Source organism: Myotis yumanensis, unplaced genomic scaffold (assembly GCF_028538775.1).
Source record: "Myotis yumanensis isolate MYYU_CA2020_CCGP unplaced genomic scaffold, mMyoYum1.0.hap1 SCAF_3, whole genome shotgun sequence".
Taxonomy (NCBI): domain Eukaryota; kingdom Metazoa; phylum Chordata; class Mammalia; order Chiroptera; family Vespertilionidae; genus Myotis; species Myotis yumanensis.
In genome coordinates, this window is record NW_027223754.1 from 122,783,120 (window position 1) to 122,807,053 (window position 23,934).

A 23,934-nucleotide genomic window follows, 5' to 3' on the forward strand; every position below is an offset into this window, starting at 1 on the left:
TTTCAGCATGATGATAGAGATGCTATAAAAATGACTTCACTTAGGGAACCTGTTTGTTTCCCCAGTCTGACTTTTTTTTAGACTATACTAGACCCTTTCACTCTTCTCCCTCCCTGGGGAACATCTCCCTTTAGTTCCCTACTTCCCCCAGACCTGCAGCGGTGGTGTCTCTGCGGTGGTCTTAATTGGGCTTGTTGGTACCTGTGCTTGCTCAGAGCTTCATTGCATGCATGGTCTCTTCCCCACTAGACCATAGGTTCCAAGGGCAGGAACCTGCCTCCTTCTGCCTGTGTTTTTCCCAGAACAGAGTTGGGGGTGCAGGAGGGAGATCACAGGTGAGAGCTGACCAGCTTGATTCCTGGGGAACATGTCCCAGACCACCTGGCTCCTGTCCCTCCTGTCTGTGCCCCGGGGAGATGCCAACATTTTCTTTTCTTTCATAAAAGCCACTCCTTTGCCAGGTGCTGCCTAGTTTCCCGTCTCTGAAACCTTCTCTCTTGGCACCACACCTGACACACCATCTCCAGGCCCAGCTTGGCTCCAGACCTCAGTAACAGGATAAAGTTAAGCAAATGCCTCAGCCCATCCCTGTGCCTTGGGGTGGTCACCTGGCCAGATGTCTGGCCAGTTCTGATTATTGGGTACCTGCCCTACCTTGATCTCCGATCTTTAAGTCCCAGGTCCTATGTGATGCAACCCCCCCCACCCCCCCCACCCCCACCCAACTCCCTCACATAGAAGATCCCCAGCCTGGTTTCTGGAGCCCTCTTCCTAATGACAGATTTTTCTGGATCCTTGCTACCTGCCTGGAGTCTTGAATGGCACCTCCCTGCACACTTGGTTTCTGAGTGCCACCCACCTGTGATGCACCCTAACTTGCCTTAGATCCCCAGGCTGTCCCATGTTGTGTCTGAACCCTGGGCTTGTGGTCTTGTGACTGCCAGGAAAGGCCTGATTTCCTGAGGATGGGTCATCTCCTCACGCCTGTCTGACCACTGTTTATGCGCTCGGCCACACGTCTGGAGACTCCTAGGCTGCCTGTCTTGGTCCGTTGGAAGCAACTGGTCCACATTTAGCCAAGGCTCAGACACAACATGCTCAGTGATCAGAAGTTCAGCCAACATGCATTTATTGGATACTTAATGGGCTGCAGGTCCTGCGCAGGACATAGCAATACAGCAGCACCATCCCTGCCCTCACAGCACATACTGCCTGGGTGTCAGTTTCTGGGCATGCCTGGCCTGCTCTTGCTTAAATACTGAGAAGTTCGGACCCACAGCCATCATCCCTAGCCAACTCCCCTCTACCTGTCCCACCCAGTGAGCCATCCATCTTCTTAGTCCAGCTCAGCGACATAAGCTGTGTCAGGGTTGGAGGTGAGGTGTGCAGCTTCTTTGGCGTCTCTGTCATTAAGCCTAAGAAACAGAAGCCCACTATCTACAAATTCCACAGGAGGGCCAAGCTGGCCATTTTCAAAGGAGGTCTGAGACTCCTTTTTATCCTGGTTATTTCTCACAGCAGAAGTGAAAAGTGCCTTTTCCAACCAGTAGGCTGTAGCTAACACCTCAGTCCCAAGGGCAGCCATAGCAAACTGGGCAGAGAAAACACCCAGGACACTGGCTCATTAGACCCAGCCCCTTGTTGTCCCTACCTCAGAAGGCAAGTGACAGTCACTGGACAACTCATGACATGAGGTTTGGAGCCAAAGGACCAAATCAAACCCCATCTCTGCTGCTTACTCTGTGACTTTGGGCAAGTCCTCCACATCCATGAAACTCAAAAGGAGGTATCTCAGATAAAATGAAAAAAATATAAAACACATTTGGAATCTATAAAGTACAACGGAAATCCTAGTTATAAAGCTATTTTAATAAAATTTCCACCCTGTACTCTAGCTCCCATCATTGAGAAGCACGCCGGGTGCCAGTGCCTGAGGGCGAAGCAGGAGTGGCCATCGCAGCCTCAGTCAGCAGCTGGCCAGCCCCCAGGGCCACAGACTTTGGCTCAGAGTTTGGGGACAGCCCTGGGCAAAGGTAGCCCGTTTCATGGCTCTGGTTCACAACTGGCTTGCAGAGCTCTTAAAGCCTATCTCCAACCCTAACCGGTTTGGCTCAGTGGATAGAACGTCAGCCTGCGGACTCAAGGGTCCCAAGTTAGATTCCGGTCAAGGGCATGTACCTTGGTTGCAGGTACATCCCCAGTGGGGAGTGTGCAGGAGGCAGCTGATCAATGTTTCTCTCTCATCGATGTTTCTAACTCTCTATCCCTCTCCCTTCCTTTCTGTAAAAAACCAATGAAATATATTTTTAAAAAAGCCTATCTCCAAGCCCTCGGGCAGGCAATAGCTGGCTAGCATCCTGGCACATGACTTTTCATTGGAACTAAAAGAGCCTCAATTATTGAGATGCCATACCTCCACATGGGGCTCTCTGGGCAGGGTCTCCCCTTCTGGCTCTGTTGACCTGCATTGCTAATCACAAGGACTTCCTAGTGACCTTGAGACTGAGCCTAGTGTCTATGCCTAGTGCCTGTTTGCATCTTGTGGAGATGAGCAGTAGTAACCCAAAGTTCACTTTATTTTGAAATCCCAAACATGCCGTCTTTCCCAGGAGAATTTTCCCCTTTTCATATTTGGTTTTGATCAATAACATGTTGGGTTTGTATACTCTCAGCACCTAATCTCTTTGATGGCCAGAGTTAATGGCTTGGAAGCACATTCTGGGGATCAGCAAGAGGGATGAGTTAGGGACCAAGCTGAGAACCTCATCTTGACTGCAATGGCAGCCACAGATGTTTGAGAGATGTCTGGCTACATTTAAATAAGAAATAACCAGCCAAATGTCCCCCATCATTAAAAATTGTCATCAATGTAACAGAGGCACATGTCACTATGGCATTGTGAGTCAGAAAGCATTAGAAGAACAGAACAGTAGGGATCCTTTTCTGTGTGCAGGGCAAGGACTGAGCCTCCCAAGAGAACATCTGTGCAGGAAGGAAGAAGCAAACCTAGAGATGTGGAAATTCTGTGCTGCACCACAGCGCTGTGGTCTAGGAGAGCATGTGACCGTGAAACACGGAATATCTAGGATGAGGATATACTCACCACCTGTTATCTGGAGGCTGGGCATGGCTTTCAGATTAAGCGTGGAGTGGGATTTCATCTTCAGCATAATGGCTCCAGTTCTGGTCTCAGTTGGAACCAAGAGAAGTGAGTTGTCTCTCCCAACTTCCTCCAATCCATTCATATTTCTCAGGGCCCTTCTGTGTGGCAGACACTGTGGTAGGCACTGGGACAAAACAGATGCCAGTCTGCCCTTCTGGAATTACAGGGTGCTGGAGGAGCAGACCCTAAACAAGAGTGATAAATATTATGAAAGAGGAAATACAGAGGCTGAGGAAATAAGAGACTGGTAGGAGATGGAGACACTCTGTGAAGATATGAGTTTAAACATAAACTTGAGAAAGCAGAAGAGGAGGGGAGGTACCTCAGAGGGAGAGATGGCATGTGCTGAGGCCTAGCCCGAAGGAGTCTGAAGAGTGTGGCTGATCTGAAAATTCGAGAAGAGCAGAGAACAGGAAAAGGTGAGGGCCTGGGGAGAGCAGCGAGGAGGGAGGCTTGAGATGTAGCCAGGGACGACGGTCAAGAGCCTTGTGAATTGCATCAAGGAGACTTTTTCCTTGGGCAGTGAGAAGACTGCCGGCTTTTGGTGAGGGAAGTGACAGGACAGGAATAGCATGCCACACGTGCTCGCAATCTAATGAGCTCAAGTTGGCAGTCATTTCCCCAGGAAAATGACAGTAGACTTAACCCATTTCCTACTTCAGAAAATCAGTCACAGGAAAGATAAATGTAAAACCACAGAACCCGTAAGAGCCACTGCGGAGGATGGAGATGGAGGCTTCCTTGGGTGGCTGTTGTGGAAAATGGCTTGAATACAGACTGCTTCATTGTAGGATTGCCTCATTCACCACTTGGGAATCTGCAAATGGGCAATCTGTACAACTCAGAGATCATTTGGATTACCCTTTCCGTGTCACCTCAACCTGTTCTTCCCACAGGCGGCTTCCTCTGGGCTCCGAGGATGTTATTGTCTGGGAGGCGGGAGGTGGTTGGTAGGGTCTGGGCGAGGCTGGGTCTGCATTTCAGGACTGTTCTGCTGTCTTCAGGCCCCAGGCAGCTGTTTCCAGAGCTCATAGTGCTTGGCATCATTTTCAGCTCACAGATGTCTTCTTGAAGAGTCTTCCCGAAGCTTCATGGAGCCTAATGGGTTTCTGATATTATGGCAATTGCTTTCTGGCCATGGTTGGTTAGCTCAATTGGATAGCACATCATGGTTGAAGCCAAAGACACAGACTGCACAGGCTCACTGCTCAGTTTCACGGTCACAGATGATGCCTGGAAACTCCAGCCAGCCTTGGGGATAAACAGACCTGGGATTCAAGCCTGGTGCTTCCTGCCAAAGGCTCTGAGACATGCATGAAGTTCCTGGAGCTCCCTGTTCCTGTGTGACTTCTTCCCCATCCAGCAGGGATGACAACACCTTTCTCCCAGGTTGCTGTGAGTGTTAGGTGAGAAAGCAGTGCATGGTCCCACCGCTGCATGTAAACGGAGCTTTTAGTTCTGAAACGGAGGCTCCAACAAGACTGTTCAAGGGCTCAACCAGGAGGGAGAGAGACAGTGGGTCGGAGAGCTTGCCTCGTGGAGTCAAAGAGAAGAGGCGCGATCCTCTATTGCTTGGAAATGGTTCTGAAGATGGTCTTGGATACCTGCATTCGAGGCTGCGGGAGCTCAGAGCAGGGCCAGGGCTTGGGGCGGCCTGAGGTCATTAAACATGACTCAGGGCCTGAGGCCACCCTCTGCGTGTGTGGTGCAGAGCTCAGGCGGCAGGAGGCTTCCCGTGGTGTCGTAATGAGGACTCACAGTCACTCTGGAGCAGAGGAGCCGGGGCTTGGTGGAGTGTGCTCTCTGGAGCTGAAGGAGTGAGTTCAAAGCGCAATTCTCCCACGCTTGGCTGTGTAACCTTGAGCAAGTTGTTAGCCTCTCTCTGCCTCAGTTTCCTTTATCTGTAAATAGGGGGTAATCCTATATGATCTTCCTCAGAGGAAGGTGGTAAGGGTCAAATATGAGCCGTGCCTGGGACCAGGGCAGCATTCTGTGTTAGCTGTTACTACTACAATAGGCCGAGGCTCTGACTCACACCAGGCTGTGAGCTCCTCCGGACCTGAAACACGTTAGCACCTCTGAGCCTCACGGGTGTCTCCCTGTGCCCCTGAGCGGATATCTGTGCCCACGCTTACCAAGCATGGTATCAGCATCTGTTTTTGTGTCTATCTTCCCCCCAACTGTGCTGTCCAGGAGGGAAGGTTCTGTGTCTCACTTGGGTTTGTATTTCAGGTTCCAGCACAGTCCTGGTCCATTGTAGGTGTTCAGGGAACACTGGCCCGGTGAGCAGATGATGGCTTGCTGCCATGATGCTCCTGTCAGTTGTCGGTCTGCCTGCTACTCCTACTTGGGGACCTACTGTGTGGCCTTGAGGGGCCTGTCCCCTACTAGGCCTCAGTGCTCTCATTTACAAAATGACGGTGCTTAGCTTACAGTGGTCGCAGTCCCTCGCCAGCATGAAGAATCTGTGATTTTCTAACTCTGTAGCTCCATAGCTCTTATTTGATGAACCTGAACTCAGAACTTTCCAAGAAGATCCTGACTTTTCAGTGGAGGAGAGTAGAATGGCTGCTGGGCTTTTGGAGGGGCAGGGATCAGGCTGAGAAATAAAGGCTTGAGGAGGAAATGAAGTTCCTGCCTGGACAACAGAGAATTCTGGAGGCTTTGCCAATGAGGAGCCAGAGGAAAGGGGCGCTTGACTGTACTTTGTCAGTCTGTGACTCTGCTGAAATGGGACTATCTCTTGGAAAATCATTTTAGTAACTGTCAGGAAATGGAATTAAGCGGGCTGGCTGCGGGCTGGCTGCAGGCTGGGTGACTTTTGTCCAGGTAGGGAGTTAATTTGGCTCCGCTAATATTGCCTATTGATTATCTCTGATTAGACTTCCTTTCATGTGTCACTCCCAAATGTTTCTCATGAGTGGGTCTTGGAGATGTGGGCTTCTGAGGAAGGTGAGGGAAGAGCAGAGAGAGTAGGGCTGAGCAGGTATCCAGGCTCAGGGGGCCTGGGAGAGATGGAAGCTGTGGGCAAACTACGTGATTGTGTCTAACCACAGTGGCTCCAGCCCCGGACTTAAGGGTCCTGGGCCAGAGAAGTCCTGGCTCCCCAGCCCTGCTCTAGAGGAGGTCCTCGTGCTCACAGAGCCTCAGTTTCCACACAGAGAAAATGATTCACAGAGGGTGTCGAGGAAGAGACTCTAAAACTCTAACGTGCCTACACTTGTGGGTTTTCTGTTACTCCCTCCCAGTGCACAAGCACAGCGAGCTTTGATTATTCATGGAGGAAACTATGGCCTGGAGAATTCAAAGTAGTGGGTTATACAAAATGTAATTTTATTTGGTGTGAGATTTGCAATGTATAATCCCTAAGTCCCCACATTATTCTGAGAAATCCCCTTTCCTAAGGCTCTGGATTTAATTGGAAAAAACTCAGTGTTTGAGATGTAATGACTTAAAGTATGGGGTGGGGAGGCATCGGGTAGTTTGGAAACTCACTGGACTGTGGGAAGGCAGAGAGGGAAGGCCAAGGGTACAATATGGCCTGGCTCCTAGACAAACCCAGGAAGCACTGAGAGTTGAGATCGGTTGGTATGAGTTCTTCCTTCTTCCTTCTCTTCCCCACACCCTGGGCTACTCTCACTTGCTGCACTCCAGTCTTGCCTCCTCCTTCCACTCCACTCTCTTTGGCACAATTGTAAAGAAGACCTGTCGCTGCCCTGTTAACATCCCTAAAGGCTCCTTGTAACCTACAGGGTGACATTTAAACTCTTCTGATGCAGGAGAGCGGCTCTCAAGTTTTGGGCTTCTCTGCTTCCATCCCCAGTTCATTCTCGAAGCCCAGCTTCAGCCAACCCCAGACTCCTCACCCTGCACTCTGCTACAGCCATAAGCCCAGCACCGGTGGGTCCCCAAACCAGCTCACTCTCCTGGGGCCCTTCTCTCCTCTTGGTATTCCTGACTGTTGAGCAACTCCCTTTCTTTCCATCTTTGCCTGAGGGCTTCTCTTTGATTTCACTTCTCAGACCATCACTGAATCCTTTGTTAAGAGATGGCTGCCTCTACCCATCCTCCCTGTCCTTCCCCCTCCAAGTCCAGGGGCAACTTAATCCTGCTAAAGTCTCACTTCCCATACTACACTGCAGTCTCTCATGTTCTATCCATCTGCTAGTATAGCTCCATCACTGACTTTGAGCTCCTTCATTTTTTTTAGTTCTTTTTTATGTTCCAAGGGCATAGTGTAATGGCATATATTGCAACTTTTGTGGAATGTATTTCAAGTCATAAATGGTAGGACAATTGGGGAGGGAGTCAAGGATAAAATTAAAATGGGTAGAATGTGTGGCTTCATCAGTGTGTGTGTGTGTGTGTGTGTGTGTTGTGTAGCACCTGAGCCCTAACATTTCCTCCTGAGTACAGGGAATCAGGTGACTGCTATCTACGGCCTGGTAATTGAGAGGGTCCACAGTACCAGGGAGGCCTCAGAATCCTGTTGGCCATCTGCTTAACTAAAGACCTGTTGTATGACCACAGACAAGTCATTGAAATTCCCTTAAAGAATCCAGACAGAGGGAACTGCATGGCAAAGATACAGGCACACAAGGGCAGATCCAAGGTCAAGAAAATGTTCACACACAAGCAGATTTTTCACTTTCTATTATTCCATTCCATTATTGTTGATAATAATGGTAATATTAAACAATTTTTTAAAACTCTTTTAACTTATAATTAAATCAGAATTTATGGTAGGAGGGGAGTGCAAGATTTTTAAAAAATAATAAAATAGATAAAACAAAAGTGGAATAAATATGAAGAAATAAACTAGTTAAAATAAAGAAAAATCCTTCCCCTATTCTCCCCTCTCCCCCAGTGATTCCAATGAGCAGCAAAGGTTGAGTGCAGGAGCAAACATCACTCCGTGGTGTGGGGCAGGGCGGTGCTGCTGTTTCAGGTGAAGCAGTTCTCCTGATTTCAACCACTGCAACCTAGCAGCTGGCTGCCATCCACAGATAGGGGGCATGCAGCGGGGCCTACTTATCAAGTCTCCAAAAGATGATGCTGGGGACTAGAGGGAACATGACTTGAATCACAGCAGGAGAAAATTAGGTTAGATCAACCAAAGTGGGCCAAGGCCCCAGAACCAGTTCCCAGTAAATATCAGGGGACAGACTGGGAACCCTGCTGTGACGGGAGCCTGTGAAACCCTCACAGGTGGACTATTGAGAGTCAGAGGAACTGGGGGTAGCAAATGACCTTCCCAGAAAGCAGAACATATAGAATTGGAAAGGCAACTGTGACGCCAAGACAGCCAGGAGCCAGCATGGCTGCTCATTGACCTGAAACCCTGGCAAGTCCCTTCTCCTGCCTGAGCACAGTCTCCTCATCTGTGACCCGAGGGAGCTTGGTGAGCCTGCTCTGGGATCAGTCTAGCTCTGCATTTGCACACAATAGTCAATGCAGAAGACCAGTGGTTAGGCAGGCAGTGAGCTAGGAGTAAGGTTGCCCAGCACTCATGAGGGTGGTCATACTTGTCTCTCACCAAGTTGAGGAGGGAACCTGGATAGACCCCAGGGCCTCCCAGCCATTGCTCAGGCTTCAAACATCATGCCACTGAGAGAAGAGAAGGGGTGGGGAGAGTGAGGAGATGGCCCTCATGAATAAAAACTACTCTGGGAGGGGGCAGGAAAGGGAAGGGGGTGGAAGAGAAAGAGAGAGGGATGAACATAGAGGAAGGAAAATGCAGCCTCATTTGCTTGTTTGTGTTTCTTGTATTTAAGATGCTGCCTTCTAGCATATTTTTAAATCCATCAGACATGAGAGGCTGATTTAAATAGACCCACACTGGGCAGCTGGTAATTTCACTTGCCACAGTAGAGAGCTGGCTGGACACTGGTGAGGCCTCAGCACCCCTCCCCATGACGGATGAGCTGTGAAGCCCAAACCTCTTTGGTTGACTTTTAGGCCAGGTGCTTTCCAATCCCTGATGTGAGAGCACAGGCTGGTTGTTGGAAGGTGGAGAGGATGCCCTCTTAGAATAATTAAGCTTGACCTTATGATGCTCCCTAGATCTTATCTGGGTAGCTAATGGGTTGGGGGAGGTACAGCAAGTTCTGCCAAAACAAGTGAAACTCACAAGAACATTGTAACTATGGTGACCACTACCTTGTTTACCTCTGGCTATAAAATAAAGCATCAGCTTGCTGTCTGGGTCCCTTTCTGTGGCCTTAGCCAGGGACAGGAGATCCACCTAGACCCACCTTATTCTCTTTGTCTGTCTTTTCTACATCCTTCGCTGCCCCGCCTCAGGCTCACCAAACCCTTGGCTGTGCTGGCCCGGCACAGTAGGGGGAGACCAGGAGAGAAAGTGGAGGTGGGTTCCTTGTAATTCACTGTATCTAGTTTCTCACTGGCATTCCGAAAAGAAGAGTTCATCTGCTTGAACATCTCCAGTGTCAGAGAGCTCACTACCGAGTGAGGCAGCCCATTCCATTGCTGGACCATGCTCACTGGGATAAGCTTCCTTGTGATAAATCAAGTCCCCACTGTCTGCATTCCCAGCCCTCTTGAGTCCCTCAGAACAAGTGTAACACCAAAGTCAGCCCTCCCTGAACGCAATATGCCGGTCCCTCTTCCACACTGATCCTTCTATGCTGGTTCCCAGTCTCCTTACTATACATTATTACAATATAAATCTTGCAAAACCAAAATATTTCTGGGTGCTAATGAATGTATTTCCAGCTGTAGTCAATGCAACAAAATTCCAGGAACAACAAAAGACATTTGTCATTCATTTTTTGTTGTCATGCAACACACTCTCATTGAGCCCCTACTCTGGAGTCCGACTAGGTGCTCCTGTTGGCATGTGGAATATGAAGGTCCTGTCCAGGACCTTATATACAGGGGGAGCCAAGCTCCTAAAGAGAAGCGTGTGCTGGGCAGGGACAGAGATGCCAGGAGAACCGAGAGTCTCTCCCCCATTGAGTGGGTGTGGGGTGAGGTTGGCTCGAGGGACTTCAGCGAAGGAGAGCCATGGCATTGTTGTGGCATGTGAATGTACACTGTAGGTTTCTAGGTGTTTCCTCAAGTACTCAGAGGAACCTTTCCTGCTCCCTCACCTCTGGATATAACTTGAGACAAACATTGAACATCTTAGAACCCAGTTGTTGGGCATTGAAGAGAATCCATCCTTCATTCATTCAAGGAATATAAATGTTTAAGAAGGTAGTTTTTTTTAAATGTATTGAGGTAAAATATACATAACAAAATTTATAATTTTAACCATTTTTAAATGTACAACTTAGTGGCATTAGTACATTCACAAGATTGTGTGCAACCATCAGTACTCTCCAACTCCAGAACTTTTTCATCATTCCAAAGTGTTTTATAAATCTAATATAAAGGTGGTTTAATTAGGAATGTGCTATATAAAGTCTTGATGGGCAGCAAACCCACCCATCCACTGCCTCATGTCTATTACATACCAGGCCCCCAGTAAGTACAATACTAATGAGACCAGAGCCCTGCCAGTGAGAACCTTATCATCTGCGATGCTGGCCCTGTCCAATGTCAAAGCAGAGTGAGGGTACAAAGCTTTCCTAGATAAAAGTCTCTAGCTTGAAAGGATGCAAGATCTCCTTATTCTATTGGCCCAGGGAAATGGGAGCTGCTCTTACCTGAGGCCTTAGCTTCTCCCATTTACCAAATGTGGGCTTTTCTTTCTTTTTCCTATTTTGTTTTGTTTGGTCTCTTGCACAAATTTAATAACTCACATTTGTCTACAGACTTTCAGTTGACTAAGCCCTTTCCTCAGAGTTCTCATTTGACCTTCACTACCCTGTGAGGGCAGTTGGGCAGAGAGCACTATTGTACAGACTTGGAAGCTGGGGCTCACAGTATCATGCAATTCCAGGTTTTGCTCAAGGTCATATAATTTGTGGGGAGCACAGCCTGGGTAAGGATGGCTGGTTCCACACCAGGAAGAAGGAGAACTGGGCAGGCAAGTGTCTTTTTATGCACAGAAGCATGGAGCTCAAGTCAAATTCAGTTGTTGAGCTGCCTGTGGGTAATGGATTGCTGCTGCTCGTGGCAGCTGGGGTGGCTGCAGGGTGATGAGCTGGAATGCTCTGATGGGCATCACACTGTCTGAAAGGCAATTAAATTGCAGCAGCTAGAATGCTCCTCAACACTTTGTTTTAAAAGCCAGAAGCATTTTAAAACATTTGACTCATTTGAAGCAGTGAAGCAAACCCCATGGGTCTACCAGGTCACAGGCCCAGAGGTCCAGCCTTTGAGACCTGGGGTTCCAGGGGAGTAAACTCACCAAGTGGTAAGCCTTGTTATTGAGAAATGAAGCTCTGCTCTCGAGTGCTCCTTTAGGCAAGCATTGTTTGCCAGTCACTGTGCTAAACATGAGGTGACAGAGATGAATGCTCCAGCCTCAGGAGCTCAATCCAGTGCATTTTACTCATTAGAGCCCTTGGGGCAATGTGTATAAATAATCACTGCACACTATCATTACAGAATAGCCTGGGAAGTTCATGGGTCAGATATTGAATTGCCCCTGACACTCTGCCCTTGACCTAGTGCTACACATGCTTGATGAATTCTAGTTCTATAGTCACATTACTCAAACATTCTAAGGCCCCTTGAAGTCCACATGTTTCAATTTCTGTTTCCAATTTTAAAAATAAAAAAAGTTAATTCTTTCTGTCCATGTTCTTTGGGCATTTTTGCTTAGTAGTGTGGTGTTTTTATGTGTAGCATTTATTTTTATAGGTCAGATGGATCAAGCAATAACTCATTATGATAACACAGGCCACACTGGTTCTATGAGTTCTCATTTGTTGGGAGAGGAAACTCCTGGTGTTATGACAAGAGACTGTAAGTCCCACTTCTGAATCAGAGCCAAAGCCCTGATCAAGTCCCAGCCCTGAGATAGGTCAGTTCTTAGACCTGACTCAGTCCTGCCCCAGGGTGATGAATGACACACCTCGCCAATGCTCCTCAGTTTCCACATTGATTCCAGGTCCTCTGCCAAGTGCTATGTGGTTTCCCAACCTCCAGCATTTCCAGCAAGTTCTTTTGCCTAAGTAGGACACTTCAATTAACTTGGCTCCACTGACCTTTGTTCAAGGTTAGAGTTATGATGTTCTTTGTTACTTCTACTGCTGATATAATTATGTTTATTAATGGGCATGTTCATAGATTTAGGAAGTGAGGGAAGTTTAGAAACCTCCTATATCCTGTCAACCATTATCAATACCCCCCACCACAACCTACATATCCCAGGGTAAGAATGTAAAATCTTATGAATTTTGACTGAACCTGATTAGAATTTGTATAAACCAATTTCTATTCCTCAGATGACAGGAGGAGAGATGACAGTACTCACAGGGCCACTCAGCAACAGGGCATTTAAGTCTTAGGTTTTGTATGTTTGTGTACTGTGATTTCATTATTTTGAAGTCATTAATCTGCTTTTTTCAAAAAGCTTCTGATTAGCAGTCTTCCTTCATTTATACCTTTTGACCAAAGCTTTGTGGAATGTCTGGATTCTTGGCAGGAGGAGAAACTGCCTGAGGATGTCTGGCCTTCTTCACTTCCAAGGAACTGGATACCTCCTTGGGCTGCTCATCTCTAGCACAGAACCCAGAAGGTAAAAATGGAGAGGAGGGTTCTCAGATCTGAAGGATTTCTGAGTTTCATGTTCTCCCTCCAATTCAGAAGAGATGAAATACAATGGGGAGGAGCTTAGAGATAGGGCTAAGGAATGAACTCAGAGTTCTGGCTATGTGGTATGGAATATAAAGAAGAAAGCAGGGATAGAAAGCAGAGCTTGATTTGTACATCAGGTCTTTGAAACTTTAATTCAGCTTTAAAAAAATATTTTCAAAGACCTAAAGGAAACAATGTCTAAAGAACTACAGAAAAGTATGAGAACAATGCCTCTCCAAATGCAGAATAGCAACAAAGAAGTAACAATTATAAAAAGGAACCAAAGAGACATTCTGAAGTTGAAAAGTACAATAATGAAAATGAAAAATTCACTAGAGGATCCCAATAGCATATTTGAGCAGGCAGAAGAAAGGCTCAGTGAACTTGAAGATAGGACAATTGAGATAATCTGGTATGAGGAACACAAAGAAAAAAGAATGAAGAAAATTGGACAGAGCCTCAAAACCTTTGAGACATCATAGAGCATGCCACCATGGGCATAATAGGAGTTCTAGAAGGAAAAGAGAGGGAGAAAGGAACAGAAAAAAAATATTTAACAAAGTAATGACCAAACACTCCCCAAATTTGATGAAACACATTAATATACACATCCAAGAAGCTCAACCAACTCCAAGTAGGATAAACTTAAAGAGATCCATAACTAGGTACATCAAAGCAGCAAAAAGCAATTCATCATATACAAAAGAACCTCAATTAGATTAACAGCTGATTTCCCATCAGAAACCATGGAGGCCAAAAACAATGGAATGGTATATTCAAAGTACTGACATACTGACTGAACAGGGAAGGAAGTGCAAGGGTGGGGGGAAGGAAGGTTGGCAAGTGGTAGGGGGAGTTATAAACCAAAAGTCTATATCCTACAGTTACCATTCAGTCATTTCTAGATAAACAAAACTGAGAAAGTTTGTCTCTAGCAAACCTGCTCTATAATAAATATGACTGGAATAAAAGAACACTAGATAGCAACTTGAATCAATATATGAAGAAATAAGGGGCACTGGTAAAAGCAATTTCATAATTAATTATAGAAAATGGTATAAATGTATTTTTTGCTTTAATTCCTTTTTTCCTGTTTGATTTAGAAGACAACTCCATAAAATAACTGTACATTTATGTTGATGGAAACAAAATGGATAAATATGCAATTTGTGACAATAACAACATAAGGAAGGGGGAATAAAGCTATACAAAAGCAGTTTTGTGTACCATTGAAATTAAGTAGGTATTTATCTAAACTAGTTTGTTATAAATGAGATATTAATAAAAACAGCAGGTAACCACCAAGAAAATAAGTTTAAAAAAATATAGTAAATGAAAAAAATGGGAATTAAAACAGCACACTAGAAAATAACTAAGACAAAAGAAGGCAGCAATGGAGGGATAGAGGAAAAAAAGAGATTCTATATAATAAAGAGGTAATATACAAATTAACCCTTAGACCCTCACAAGATGGCTGCCTACAACCAGGCCGGCAGGCTGCATGGGGTGACCAGGCTGGCGGGGGAGGGGGGGGGCGTAGTTGGGGGTGACCAGGTCGGCAGGGGGTGCAGTTAGGGGCTACCAGGCCAGCAGAGGGGGGCAGTTGAGGGTGACCGGGCCGGCAGTGGGGGACAGTAAGAGGTGACCAGGCTGGCAGGGAGGGCAGTTAGGGCAACCAGGCAGGAAGGCAGGTGAGCGATTAGGAGCCAGCTGTCCAGGATTGTGAGAGGGATGCTGGATTGAAGAGGGTGCAGGCTGGGCTGAGGGGACCCCCCCCACCCCCACATGAATTTTGTGCACCGGGCCTCTAGTTGAAATATAAAAAAGAAATAGCAAAATGGAAGGCATAAATCTTAATTTAGTAATTACATTAAATGTAAACAGTTTAAACTTGCCAATTAAAAGGCAGAGATGGGAGGAATAGATTTAAAACACTATCCAACTATATGCTGTCTATAAGAGGATCATTTTAGACTCAAAGGCACAAATAGGTTGAAAGTTAAAAGATGGAAAAATACACCATGCAAACAGCAACTGACAGAGAACTGTTGTGACTATACTAATATCATAAATAATAGATTTTAGATACAAATTGCTATAAAGACAAAGAAGGATACTTTATAATGATAAAGGGCTATTTCATAAAGAAGAAATAAACAACTATAAACATACATGAACCTAGGAATAGAGCTCCAAAATACATGGAGAAAACTGAGGTCTTTAAGAGCAGTCTAGGAGAAGGCATCTCTGTCTTAAATATTTGATGCCCATGACCCATTATGATGCTTAATAGTCTACCACTAAGAATTCATTCCTTGGGTTAAAGTTTTAGTCGCCCTTAGAGTTCTTTGTTAAAATGTAAATATAGCCCTGAAGCCACCATTTGTATTAACACCTTAGTAGAAATTTGTTTAAGATCTTTTGTGACAGAAACAAAGGGCTGATAGAGCACACAGGTGTGGCCTGGAGTAGGCCAGGGGAGAGTAGGAAGGAGGAGAGTCCAAGACTAGGTGGAGGTATTAAGAATAGAGAAAGAGCCCAGAGTGGCTCAGTCTTTGAGCACCGACCTATGAACCAGGAGGTCATGATTTGATTCCCGGTTAGGGCACATGCCTGGGTTGCTGAAGTAGCCGATCAATGACTCTCTCTCATCATTGATGTTTCTAGCTCTCTTTCCCTCTCCTTTCCTCTCTGAAATCAATAATATATATATATATATATATATATATATATATATATATATATACACATTTAAAAGAATAGAGAAAGAGTACAGGATGGGAAGACGTGGAATAAAGCTAGGGTATCACAGAGAAACAGAAAAAACTCCAAAGAGTCCATGAAAGGAAAGTGAACGGGGCATTGGTTTGGTGCCAGAACTCATGGTTTGGCAATTCAAGGCTGAGGGCAGCAGCAGACCCCAGAAGAAGCACAAGGAAGCAGAATACAGCAACAAGTGAGGATCCAGGAATGGCAACGAGCACAGGTCATTCCCAGGTAAACACCAAGGAGCTGGCACCGGGTCTGAGCTGCTATCTGAGTCCTGGAGAACCACAGACAGGGAGGGAGAGTGGGCTATGGGGCTGAAATCAGACCACAGACACTGGTAGACTACAGACATTGACTGGGAAGCCAAAGGCCATGAGGCAAAGCCAGATACCAGCTCATCAGCCAGGTAACTGGATTGGGGAATGGGGATTTATCCAGTTTGGGAGTAAACACTTGGTGTTAGTTCGTTCTTATCTGAAACTGAAGCAAGGAAAAGGGTCTGGGCAGCAGCTCTCAGTAATAGCCCCTATTTGTTAGCACCTCTTGTGCTGGGCACTGTGCTAAGTACTTCACATACATTGCTTTATTTACTAGTTTAAATGTCCCTGAGAGGTTGATGTTGAAACCTCTAATCTACAGATTAACACGAAGCCTGGTGAAGTGACTTGCTCAAGATCATAACAGCAATGTAAATGGGATGGAGAAGCGGTTTTTCTGATAGCACTGCTGGCTCAGGGCCAGGCTGACCATCCCTGGGTGACTTTGATCACCGTGGTGGTTTAAAAGGAATGGGAGAGTGCCCTAACCGGTTTGGCTCAGTGGATAGAGCGTCGGCCTGCGGACTCAAGGGTCCCAGGTTCGATTCCAGTCAAGGGCATGTACCTTGGTTGCAGGCACATCCCCAGTGGAGAGTGTGCAGGAGGCAGCTGATCGATGTTTCTCTCTCATCGATGTTTCTAACTCTCTATCCCTCTCCCTTCCTCTCTGTAAAAAATCAATAAAATATATTTTACAAAATTCCTTAAAATGAATGGGAGAGAAGGGGAGGAGAGAAGGGGAGGCTGAGACATGGGGACACAGAACTTCTCAGAGTCTCTCTGAAGTCCTCATGCTCCACACTTCTTCAAGTGAGATTGGAAAAGGGAGCAGCAGAGGCCTGAAGACACTTTCTGCCCTTCTGTCTCTTGGGACCTTTGAGGGTTCGTGGGGATTTACCCCACACACTGGAAGGCCAGGCACTAGGGTCATCCCACCCTGCTCTAAGTCCTGAATCCACTTCTCCTAAATGGAAAAAATGCAGCCCGAGCCAGGGGTCAGGTGTTCAGGGACAGATGCATCTGTGGCTGAGGGCCCCCCCCCGGAGAGCCTGCTTGCCCCATAAATCCCAATTGCCCTCCTGTTTCCATCAGAAGCAGGCCAGCTGCTTCCCTTTCTCCCTGGCGATCCCTACCTTCCACCTGTACTCCATACACATAAAACATACATTCACACAGCAACACACCAGATAAGAGGGCCACCGCGGGGTGACCGTCCCCCACGCATCCCACGAATGAGAGCACCACCAGTGTCCTCTCCTAGGAAATGGAGTCTCCTTTGAGTTCCCCGCAAACTCTGAGTGGGGCCAGAGCAGCCTAAGTGGGAAAATGAGCAGGTTGTCAAAAGCATTCTGAGGGGGAAGAGCCTGGAGCATCAATAGCCCACTGCTCACTTTACTGCTGAGATGGGGGCCCAGGGAGGGAGCCGGCTTGCCCAAGGTCAAGGGGCACCTTCCAGTGCTCATTGCTGGTTTTTGTTCCACACCCTGCACGGGCTCCCTGGTGCCTACGAAGGCTGGATGACAGAGAAGAGAGGAGTCTGCAAAAAGAAGTGGGCATTTCCCTGGAGACCCTTGGGGCTCTGACCCCTTTGGGGGTCTGTGGAGAGGATGTAGGGAGGAGCATTGGGAACTGTGGCCTCTCCCCGGCCTGGCTGACTGTGTGCATTTGTCTTGAGTCATCTCAGAGGCGTGTGGGCACTTTCTGCCTCTCTCCCTTCACCACCTCCTCTCCTGCGGGCCTGGGTCCACAGCCCGAGAATGGTCATCAGCAGTGATCTTTATGGTCATTTCATCCAACTTCCCTCCCAGGGCAAGAGTGCCCTCGCCAGCTCCGCTGCCAGCCAGCCAGTGATGCTGGAGCTGCCTGGGCTGGGTGCTCATCAGCACCCAGGCCAGAGACCACCACAGGCCCAGACCTTCCCTTTATTCCAATGCCCTGAGCTGTTGCAGTCACGGTGCCCAGGCCAGCAGCTACACTCTCTTGACAAACACCAGCAAAATGTCACCATCACAGCCACACTTAACACACACACACACACACACACACACACACACACACGGTCTTCTGGAAAACCTCAAATCAAATAAAATGAAGTCAGTAACGATGGACCTGGTGTTGGGCCTCACTGCCTGCATGTCAAGCTACCCTGTCAATCATCACGTACAATTTCCCAGAGAGCTATTTTGAGAAACATTTAGAAAATGGCTTTACATAGCTATAGTTTATTTATACCCTCCAGAAATGGTCGCTCTGTTTAGCAGCAGATGGTTTTTTTCCCCTGGTTTTCTTTTCATCTCTGAAAGTGAAGCGGGAAGTAAGCCCACTCCCTAACCCCAGGTGCACATTTATCACCCCCAGTCCACCTGGGAGTCCTGGCTATGGGTGGGTGGTGAGGAGAAAAGGCTGGGGTTATTATAAGGCACTGTTTCTGAGAACCCGTGGGGCAAATGCCACAGGCCAGTGGCTGCTGAGAGAGGCTGGGCCCTGAAGCCCAGGGAGGAGCAGGACCCCTGGGGGTGGAGCATGTGGGGTGGGGAATAGGATGTGGGTGCCCAGGTTTGCTCCCCTGAACACCACACGGGCACCTTGAGGTCCATGAACCATATGCCAAGAGTGTCCCATTGGCATCCAGAGAACAGGAGCCAAAGCCAGACCAGCCACCCTGGCATTCATTGCCCAGGTGCTGTATCTGTGGCCTGCAGGAAGCAGCAAGTCGGCCCTGCACAGTTACCATGGCAACTGCATTGCTGAGGCTCTTAAAGGCAAGGGGGTTGGGGGGAGAAGGGGGGTGGAGAAGGCACGTGGTGGCTTCTCTGGGAAAGCCCATCTGTTTCTTTCCCCAGGAAGCCAAGCTGGAGGTGGGGGGAGGGAGGGAAAGGATTGGGCATCTGGGATCTAGAGAAAGAAGGAAGAGGAAAGACTCTAAGGTGCTCCAAGAGGTGCTCTCCTGAGATGAGGTGCTCCCCTTTCTTTGGGGAAGGCAAGTCCCTGTCAAGGACAGAGGTCTGGGCTGGCCTTGGCAGGAGCACCTGTGCCGGAGCCACGTGCAGCATTCAGGTGGGCCCTGTGTGAGCCAGGCCCCGGGGAGAGGCGGAGGCGGTGCCTTTCAGCCACAGCAGGACTTTTTCTTGGCAGGGCGGGCAACCTGGATGGTGTCCTCCCTCACTGTGTCTTCTTGCTCCTTGAGGATCCTTGGAGGAGGGAAGGAATAGCATCACTGTGGGTAGCTGCTAGGCCCTTGGGTTACAGACCCTCTGGGTAATACTGAGGGACCCCAACCTCACCAGAGCATCAGAGAGAGTATTCCAAGTCTCCCCCTGTGGACTACAGGCACACGAGTATAATGTGTAAAGCCAGATTTCAGTCAATAGTGAGCCTTCCCACCTCCTCCAGGAAGCCCCCCCCCCCCCCCCCCGGACCTTCCAGGTGGTGTAGTGCGAGGATAGCACTCTGACCCTTCTGTTCAAACCCCATCGCTCCCTCAGGCTACTGAGAGCAGAGACTACTGTTTGTCTCTTCATTTCTGCAGCCCATCACAGTACCCGGAACACATAGAGGCTCAGAAAATATATTTCTTAGTTATTAACTCTATGGAAGGGCTGTCCCATGTGGCTACAACTCCAGATTAAATGTGGGAAAGGAAGGATTAAAAACAGTGTTAAGTATCTTATCCCTCTTCATACTGTCAAAGTGCTTTCACCTTCAGCACCTGTTTTGATTCTCACACCAACCTGGAAGTGGGCAGGGAAGGTATGATCGATGTGCCTACGTTAGGGGCAAAGCTCAGAGGCAGAGTGACTTGCTCTGAGAATCAGTGCAGAGAAAAGCCTAAAACTTTCCCCACGGCCTTGCATCACTCTACAACCTCGCCAGTGCATAGAACTTGTTCTGGGCTCTTAATTACTCACCTAAAATATTTTCAGATGCCCCAGAATGAATGCTCAGCACAAATGAGTACTATTAGATGTTTGTTAGCTGGTGCATGGATGGAATGAAATCAATGCCTGAATAGATAAAGGAGTGAGTGTTCAGGTATGGAAATTAGGGCCCTGTGTGTTGTGGCGTTTTCTTAATTGTGATGTAGGCAGAGGTTTATGGAAGTGTCTCTCCATGGGACCAGCCCTTGGAATGCCATCACCTTGGTTGCCTCTGGTCTCCCATCACAGCCCTTCTCTCCTGGGCTCCCCCTCCGCCTCCCCCTCCCTAGGAGTCCTAACCCCTCCTTGATCCCAGCTGGCTGGCAACTAATCCCTGCTAAGACTTGAGCCAGGGTTGTGGGACCTAAGATATGACCTTTCCCATGATCATTTGCATTTAAAAAGAGGACACAGACAACAGTGTGGTGATGGGAGTTGGGAAGGGGGAGGTAGGGGGATGGCTAAAAGGGGTATGCAAATGGAGGACATCTATAATAGTGTTAGCAATAAAACTAAAGAAATCCTGGGGAAAGGCAGCCTTTAAGAGAGAAGATTGCAGACCCAGTGACAGGCAGGGAGGCTTCCTTCTTGGCTTTTTTTGTGTTTCAGAGGCTGCCCCTGACCCCTGGAATCACACATAAAGGCCCAGGCCACCAGTACATTTACCCAGAGGCTCAGGCACACAGAAAACAGACCAGAGGTCTGTGGGAGGTGGGGGATGATGGTGAATGCAGTGAGATTGGGGGTGGGAGGTGGGGGGTGGTGGTGAATGCAGTGAGATTGGGGGTGGGAGGTGGGGGGTGGTGGTGAATGCAGTGAGATTGGGGGTGAGGGGTGTGGGGGGTGGTGAATGCAGTGAGGTTGAGAGTAGGGGTGTGTGGGAGTGGTGGTGAGTGCGATGAGGCTGCAGCTGGGGAGTGGGGTGATGGGGAGTGCAGTGAGGTCTGGGATAGGAGGTGGGGTTGGTGAATGCAGTGAGGTCCCAGGTGGGGGCGTGGGTGGTGGTGGTGGATGCAGTGGTCCCTGTCAGACCCACAAAGCAGTCACATCATCCCATCCCATCCCATCCCATCCCATCCGCGGAGCTGTCCTCTACCTGGCCAAATGGAGCAGGGACTCTTTGGTGTTGTGACCAGAATAGGCACTGCATTCATAGAAGATCAGATTGTTCTCCTAGAATCATAAAACAGAGGGGATAAAAGGAGGGGAGCTGGAGGGAACTGTGGGGTAGGGGAGAGCACACTGTCTGCATCTACCCACACCCCTGCTTCCTCTCCAAGTCCTCTTTAATTCCTCCACCCCTTGCCATTCTCTAAGAGGTTGATTTCTGTCTTCTCAGGCAAGTTCTGTAACCATTTCCCAGGTGAGTTGTAATAACTGTGAAGCAACAAAACCTTAAGCTGCCTTAGTGCTTCACACTCCCTCTAATTACTCTCTGGTAGAGTGTACTCATTTCCTTTTCACACCAGCCTGTGATGCAGACAGGCAAAGACTCAGAGGCCAGGATAGGCAACATTCTTCCCACTTCATGGGCAGGAAGACTGAGGCTAGAGAAGGTATAAGTGGCCTGCCTGCTTCAGCCCTGTCTTGAGTTAATGGCAGGGCTCCCAGCAGCACACTTTTCCCAGGACACAGGCATGCCATGGCCTAGGGGCAGATGTCACTGAGGGCTCCCATAGGAATCCTCCTTCACACAGTTAATTAGCACTCCAGCGTGGCTGTGAGCCCTGGTGCATGGACAACTGTTCATCCCTTCACCAGGCAGAGGCTGGGTTGCACACACAGCACAGTGGGGCCTTGGCCAAGGCTCATCATTTTCTATTTATCACTCCCATTTATAGCTGTCCTGCTTCCTCATGACAGTGCTAATGGCACTGAGCCCTGGAGGCTGATGTCCTGTGGGGATGCAGGCAGTCGAGTGAGGACACTTCTTTTGTGGCTGCAGATCAAGAGGCTCTGCAAATGCTTGTTTCCAATTCAGCTTTCCTGCTGCACACCCCACGGACCCAGCTCTGTCCTCTACCCTCTTCACCCCTGCCCCTCCCGCCTCAGTCAGACCCTGACTCCTGGCCAGTCTGTGAAGAACGAAGGTTTCCTGGGGAGGTGGGGGACGTGCACAGGGCCTGAAATTGGAAGACACAGTTTGTCTTCCAGCCTCAAGTACAGACCCCACCACTGAGAACCTGTGTGATACTTTGAATAAATCACTTAATTTCTCTGAGCCTGTTTTTGTTTCATTGACAAAAAAAAAAAAAGAAAACGAGATGAGAAAAATATAGGTCTTGCAGTTCCTTAATCAAAATCCTTGGATCCAGTTGTATTTTAGAATCCAGAAATTTTGAGTTTCAGAAAGATAATGCATGTATACACGATATCAAATAGTACTCTCAGTGGGTCTGGACAGCATCCTGTAACCAAGCATATTAATATTTCTTCAGTGAAACATTTGAATATTCATTCAGAGTGTGGCACACAGAGACCATAAATAGCTGCATGTCAGTTCTGGTCAGATTCTTCTGCCAGATGAAGTCAAAACCGCTCTTTGTTTTCAAAGCTTTTTGGATTTTGGAATTGAGGATGAGGGTTTGTGGATGAACCTGCTTGGTGACCCTCCATAGGAACACCTACCGGGCCCTTCTTCCTTCTTTTTCCTTGGATCTTACCATCTGTGCCCGTTTTCCCAGCCTCTGAGCCACGAGCCTCTGCTTAGCTTGAGCACACTAAGATGATGAATCCTTGGCCGAACAGCTCCCCCATTTTTCCGGACACACGGTGCCCCGAAAACTATGCTGAGGGCTGGAGCAGCCCAGGGAGAGCACGGCGTGTTTTGCTGCCTGATTTCCGTCCAGGCTTGTTGGTTCTGGGCCTGGGCAAGCGGGCCGCTGCTTGTTTGACGGCAGGCCATCCAGTGTGTGCCCTGCGTTTGTCTCGAGTTCACAGCTTTGAGGCTCAGTCTGACAGACAGGATGCACTCTCCACAGAGCTGTCCAAAGAAGGACCAGCCTTGCCGTGAGTGAGTGCTCCATCCCGGGAGGCGGTCAAGTGGAAACACAGATGATGGGATTCGAGCATCAGATAGGGACTAAAATAACCAACTTCTCACTATCTAAGAATTTCTAATTCTGACTTCTGAGGGAAAGAATTTGGGAAAATTCCCCACACCTTAGTCATCCCTGGACAACTCCCACTTACAATCTGAGGCTCCCATGGAAAGTTCCACATGCACAGGAGCTGGACGCCTATCTTGCCCACTCGCTTCCTTCCCAGTGGGCTTCCAGGGAAGGTTCCCCCACCAACTGCCTTGGGTGCCACCCGGTCCATAGAGATGGGAATGCCTGCTCTTACCTTGGCCAGCTGTTCTCCAAGGCCCCTGGGAACTTCCCGCTCTTTCTCGTTGTCGATTTTATTGCCCAGCAGAAGTACAGGAATACGGTCCCCGACAGCTTCCTGCGGAACAGACATCCCCACTCAGAGAAGCATCCACAGGGAGAACCAGGGGGCAGGCTTGGAATGCTGGATGGAAAGACACATCCAGCTGCGAACGCCCTCCTGCTGCAATAGGCCAGGTGACTACAGAGGCATCCTGACAGTTGAGACCCACCTTCTGTGGCAGCCTTTGTTTACAAGGCTTCTGCCAGGTGCCCGAGGCCCCCCTCTGGGTGCCTCTGGGTACCCCCAGTCCCTGTCAGTGCAGTGACCTCCCCCTTGCCACTCTCCTTGGATGCTGGACAGAACACGCAGACCCCCTGGATGTGCTGGGAGTGGGTATCAGGATGAGGGCACATTTGAACTATGTGTCCTTCTCCAGGGCTCACACCCCACTGAGGCCATTCCTACATGACCAGACTTAGTCTTAACAAGAATGAACCAAAGGAATTAATGCAATGTGGTTTGGGGCTGTTCTAGGGGTTGCTGGGTTAGAAGTGGCATCTCCAGGCATTTCATATTGGGCACGTAAGCTCTCTGAGGGTCCAAATCTGATTCATGCTATTGGGTCCATGGTGCTGGGAAAATGACTGTTGTGTGCCTCATGGAGGTCACCACGTGGGCCTGCAGA

At 48.3% G+C, this 23,934-nt stretch overlaps 1 protein-coding gene across 2 annotated transcripts in view; it reads right to left on the minus strand.

Moving 5' to 3' along the window:
• Positions 1-18,169: 18,169 nt before the first annotated feature.
• The window catches only part of CRACR2A (calcium release activated channel regulator 2A), a 138,875-nt gene continuing 133,110 nt past the window's right edge, over positions 18,170-23,934 (minus strand). For both annotated transcript variants that reach the window (XM_070407574.1, XM_070407573.1), the window contains 3 exons: positions 23,223-23,324; positions 20,974-21,050; positions 18,170-19,151 (listed from right to left, as the gene is read on the minus strand). In XM_070407574.1, coding sequence (XP_070263675.1) covers positions 19,067-19,151; positions 20,974-21,050; positions 23,223-23,324 — 264 coding nt within the window. In that variant the 3' untranslated portion in view covers positions 18,170-19,066. The remainder of the gene's footprint in view (positions 19,152-20,973; positions 21,051-23,222; positions 23,325-23,934) is intronic.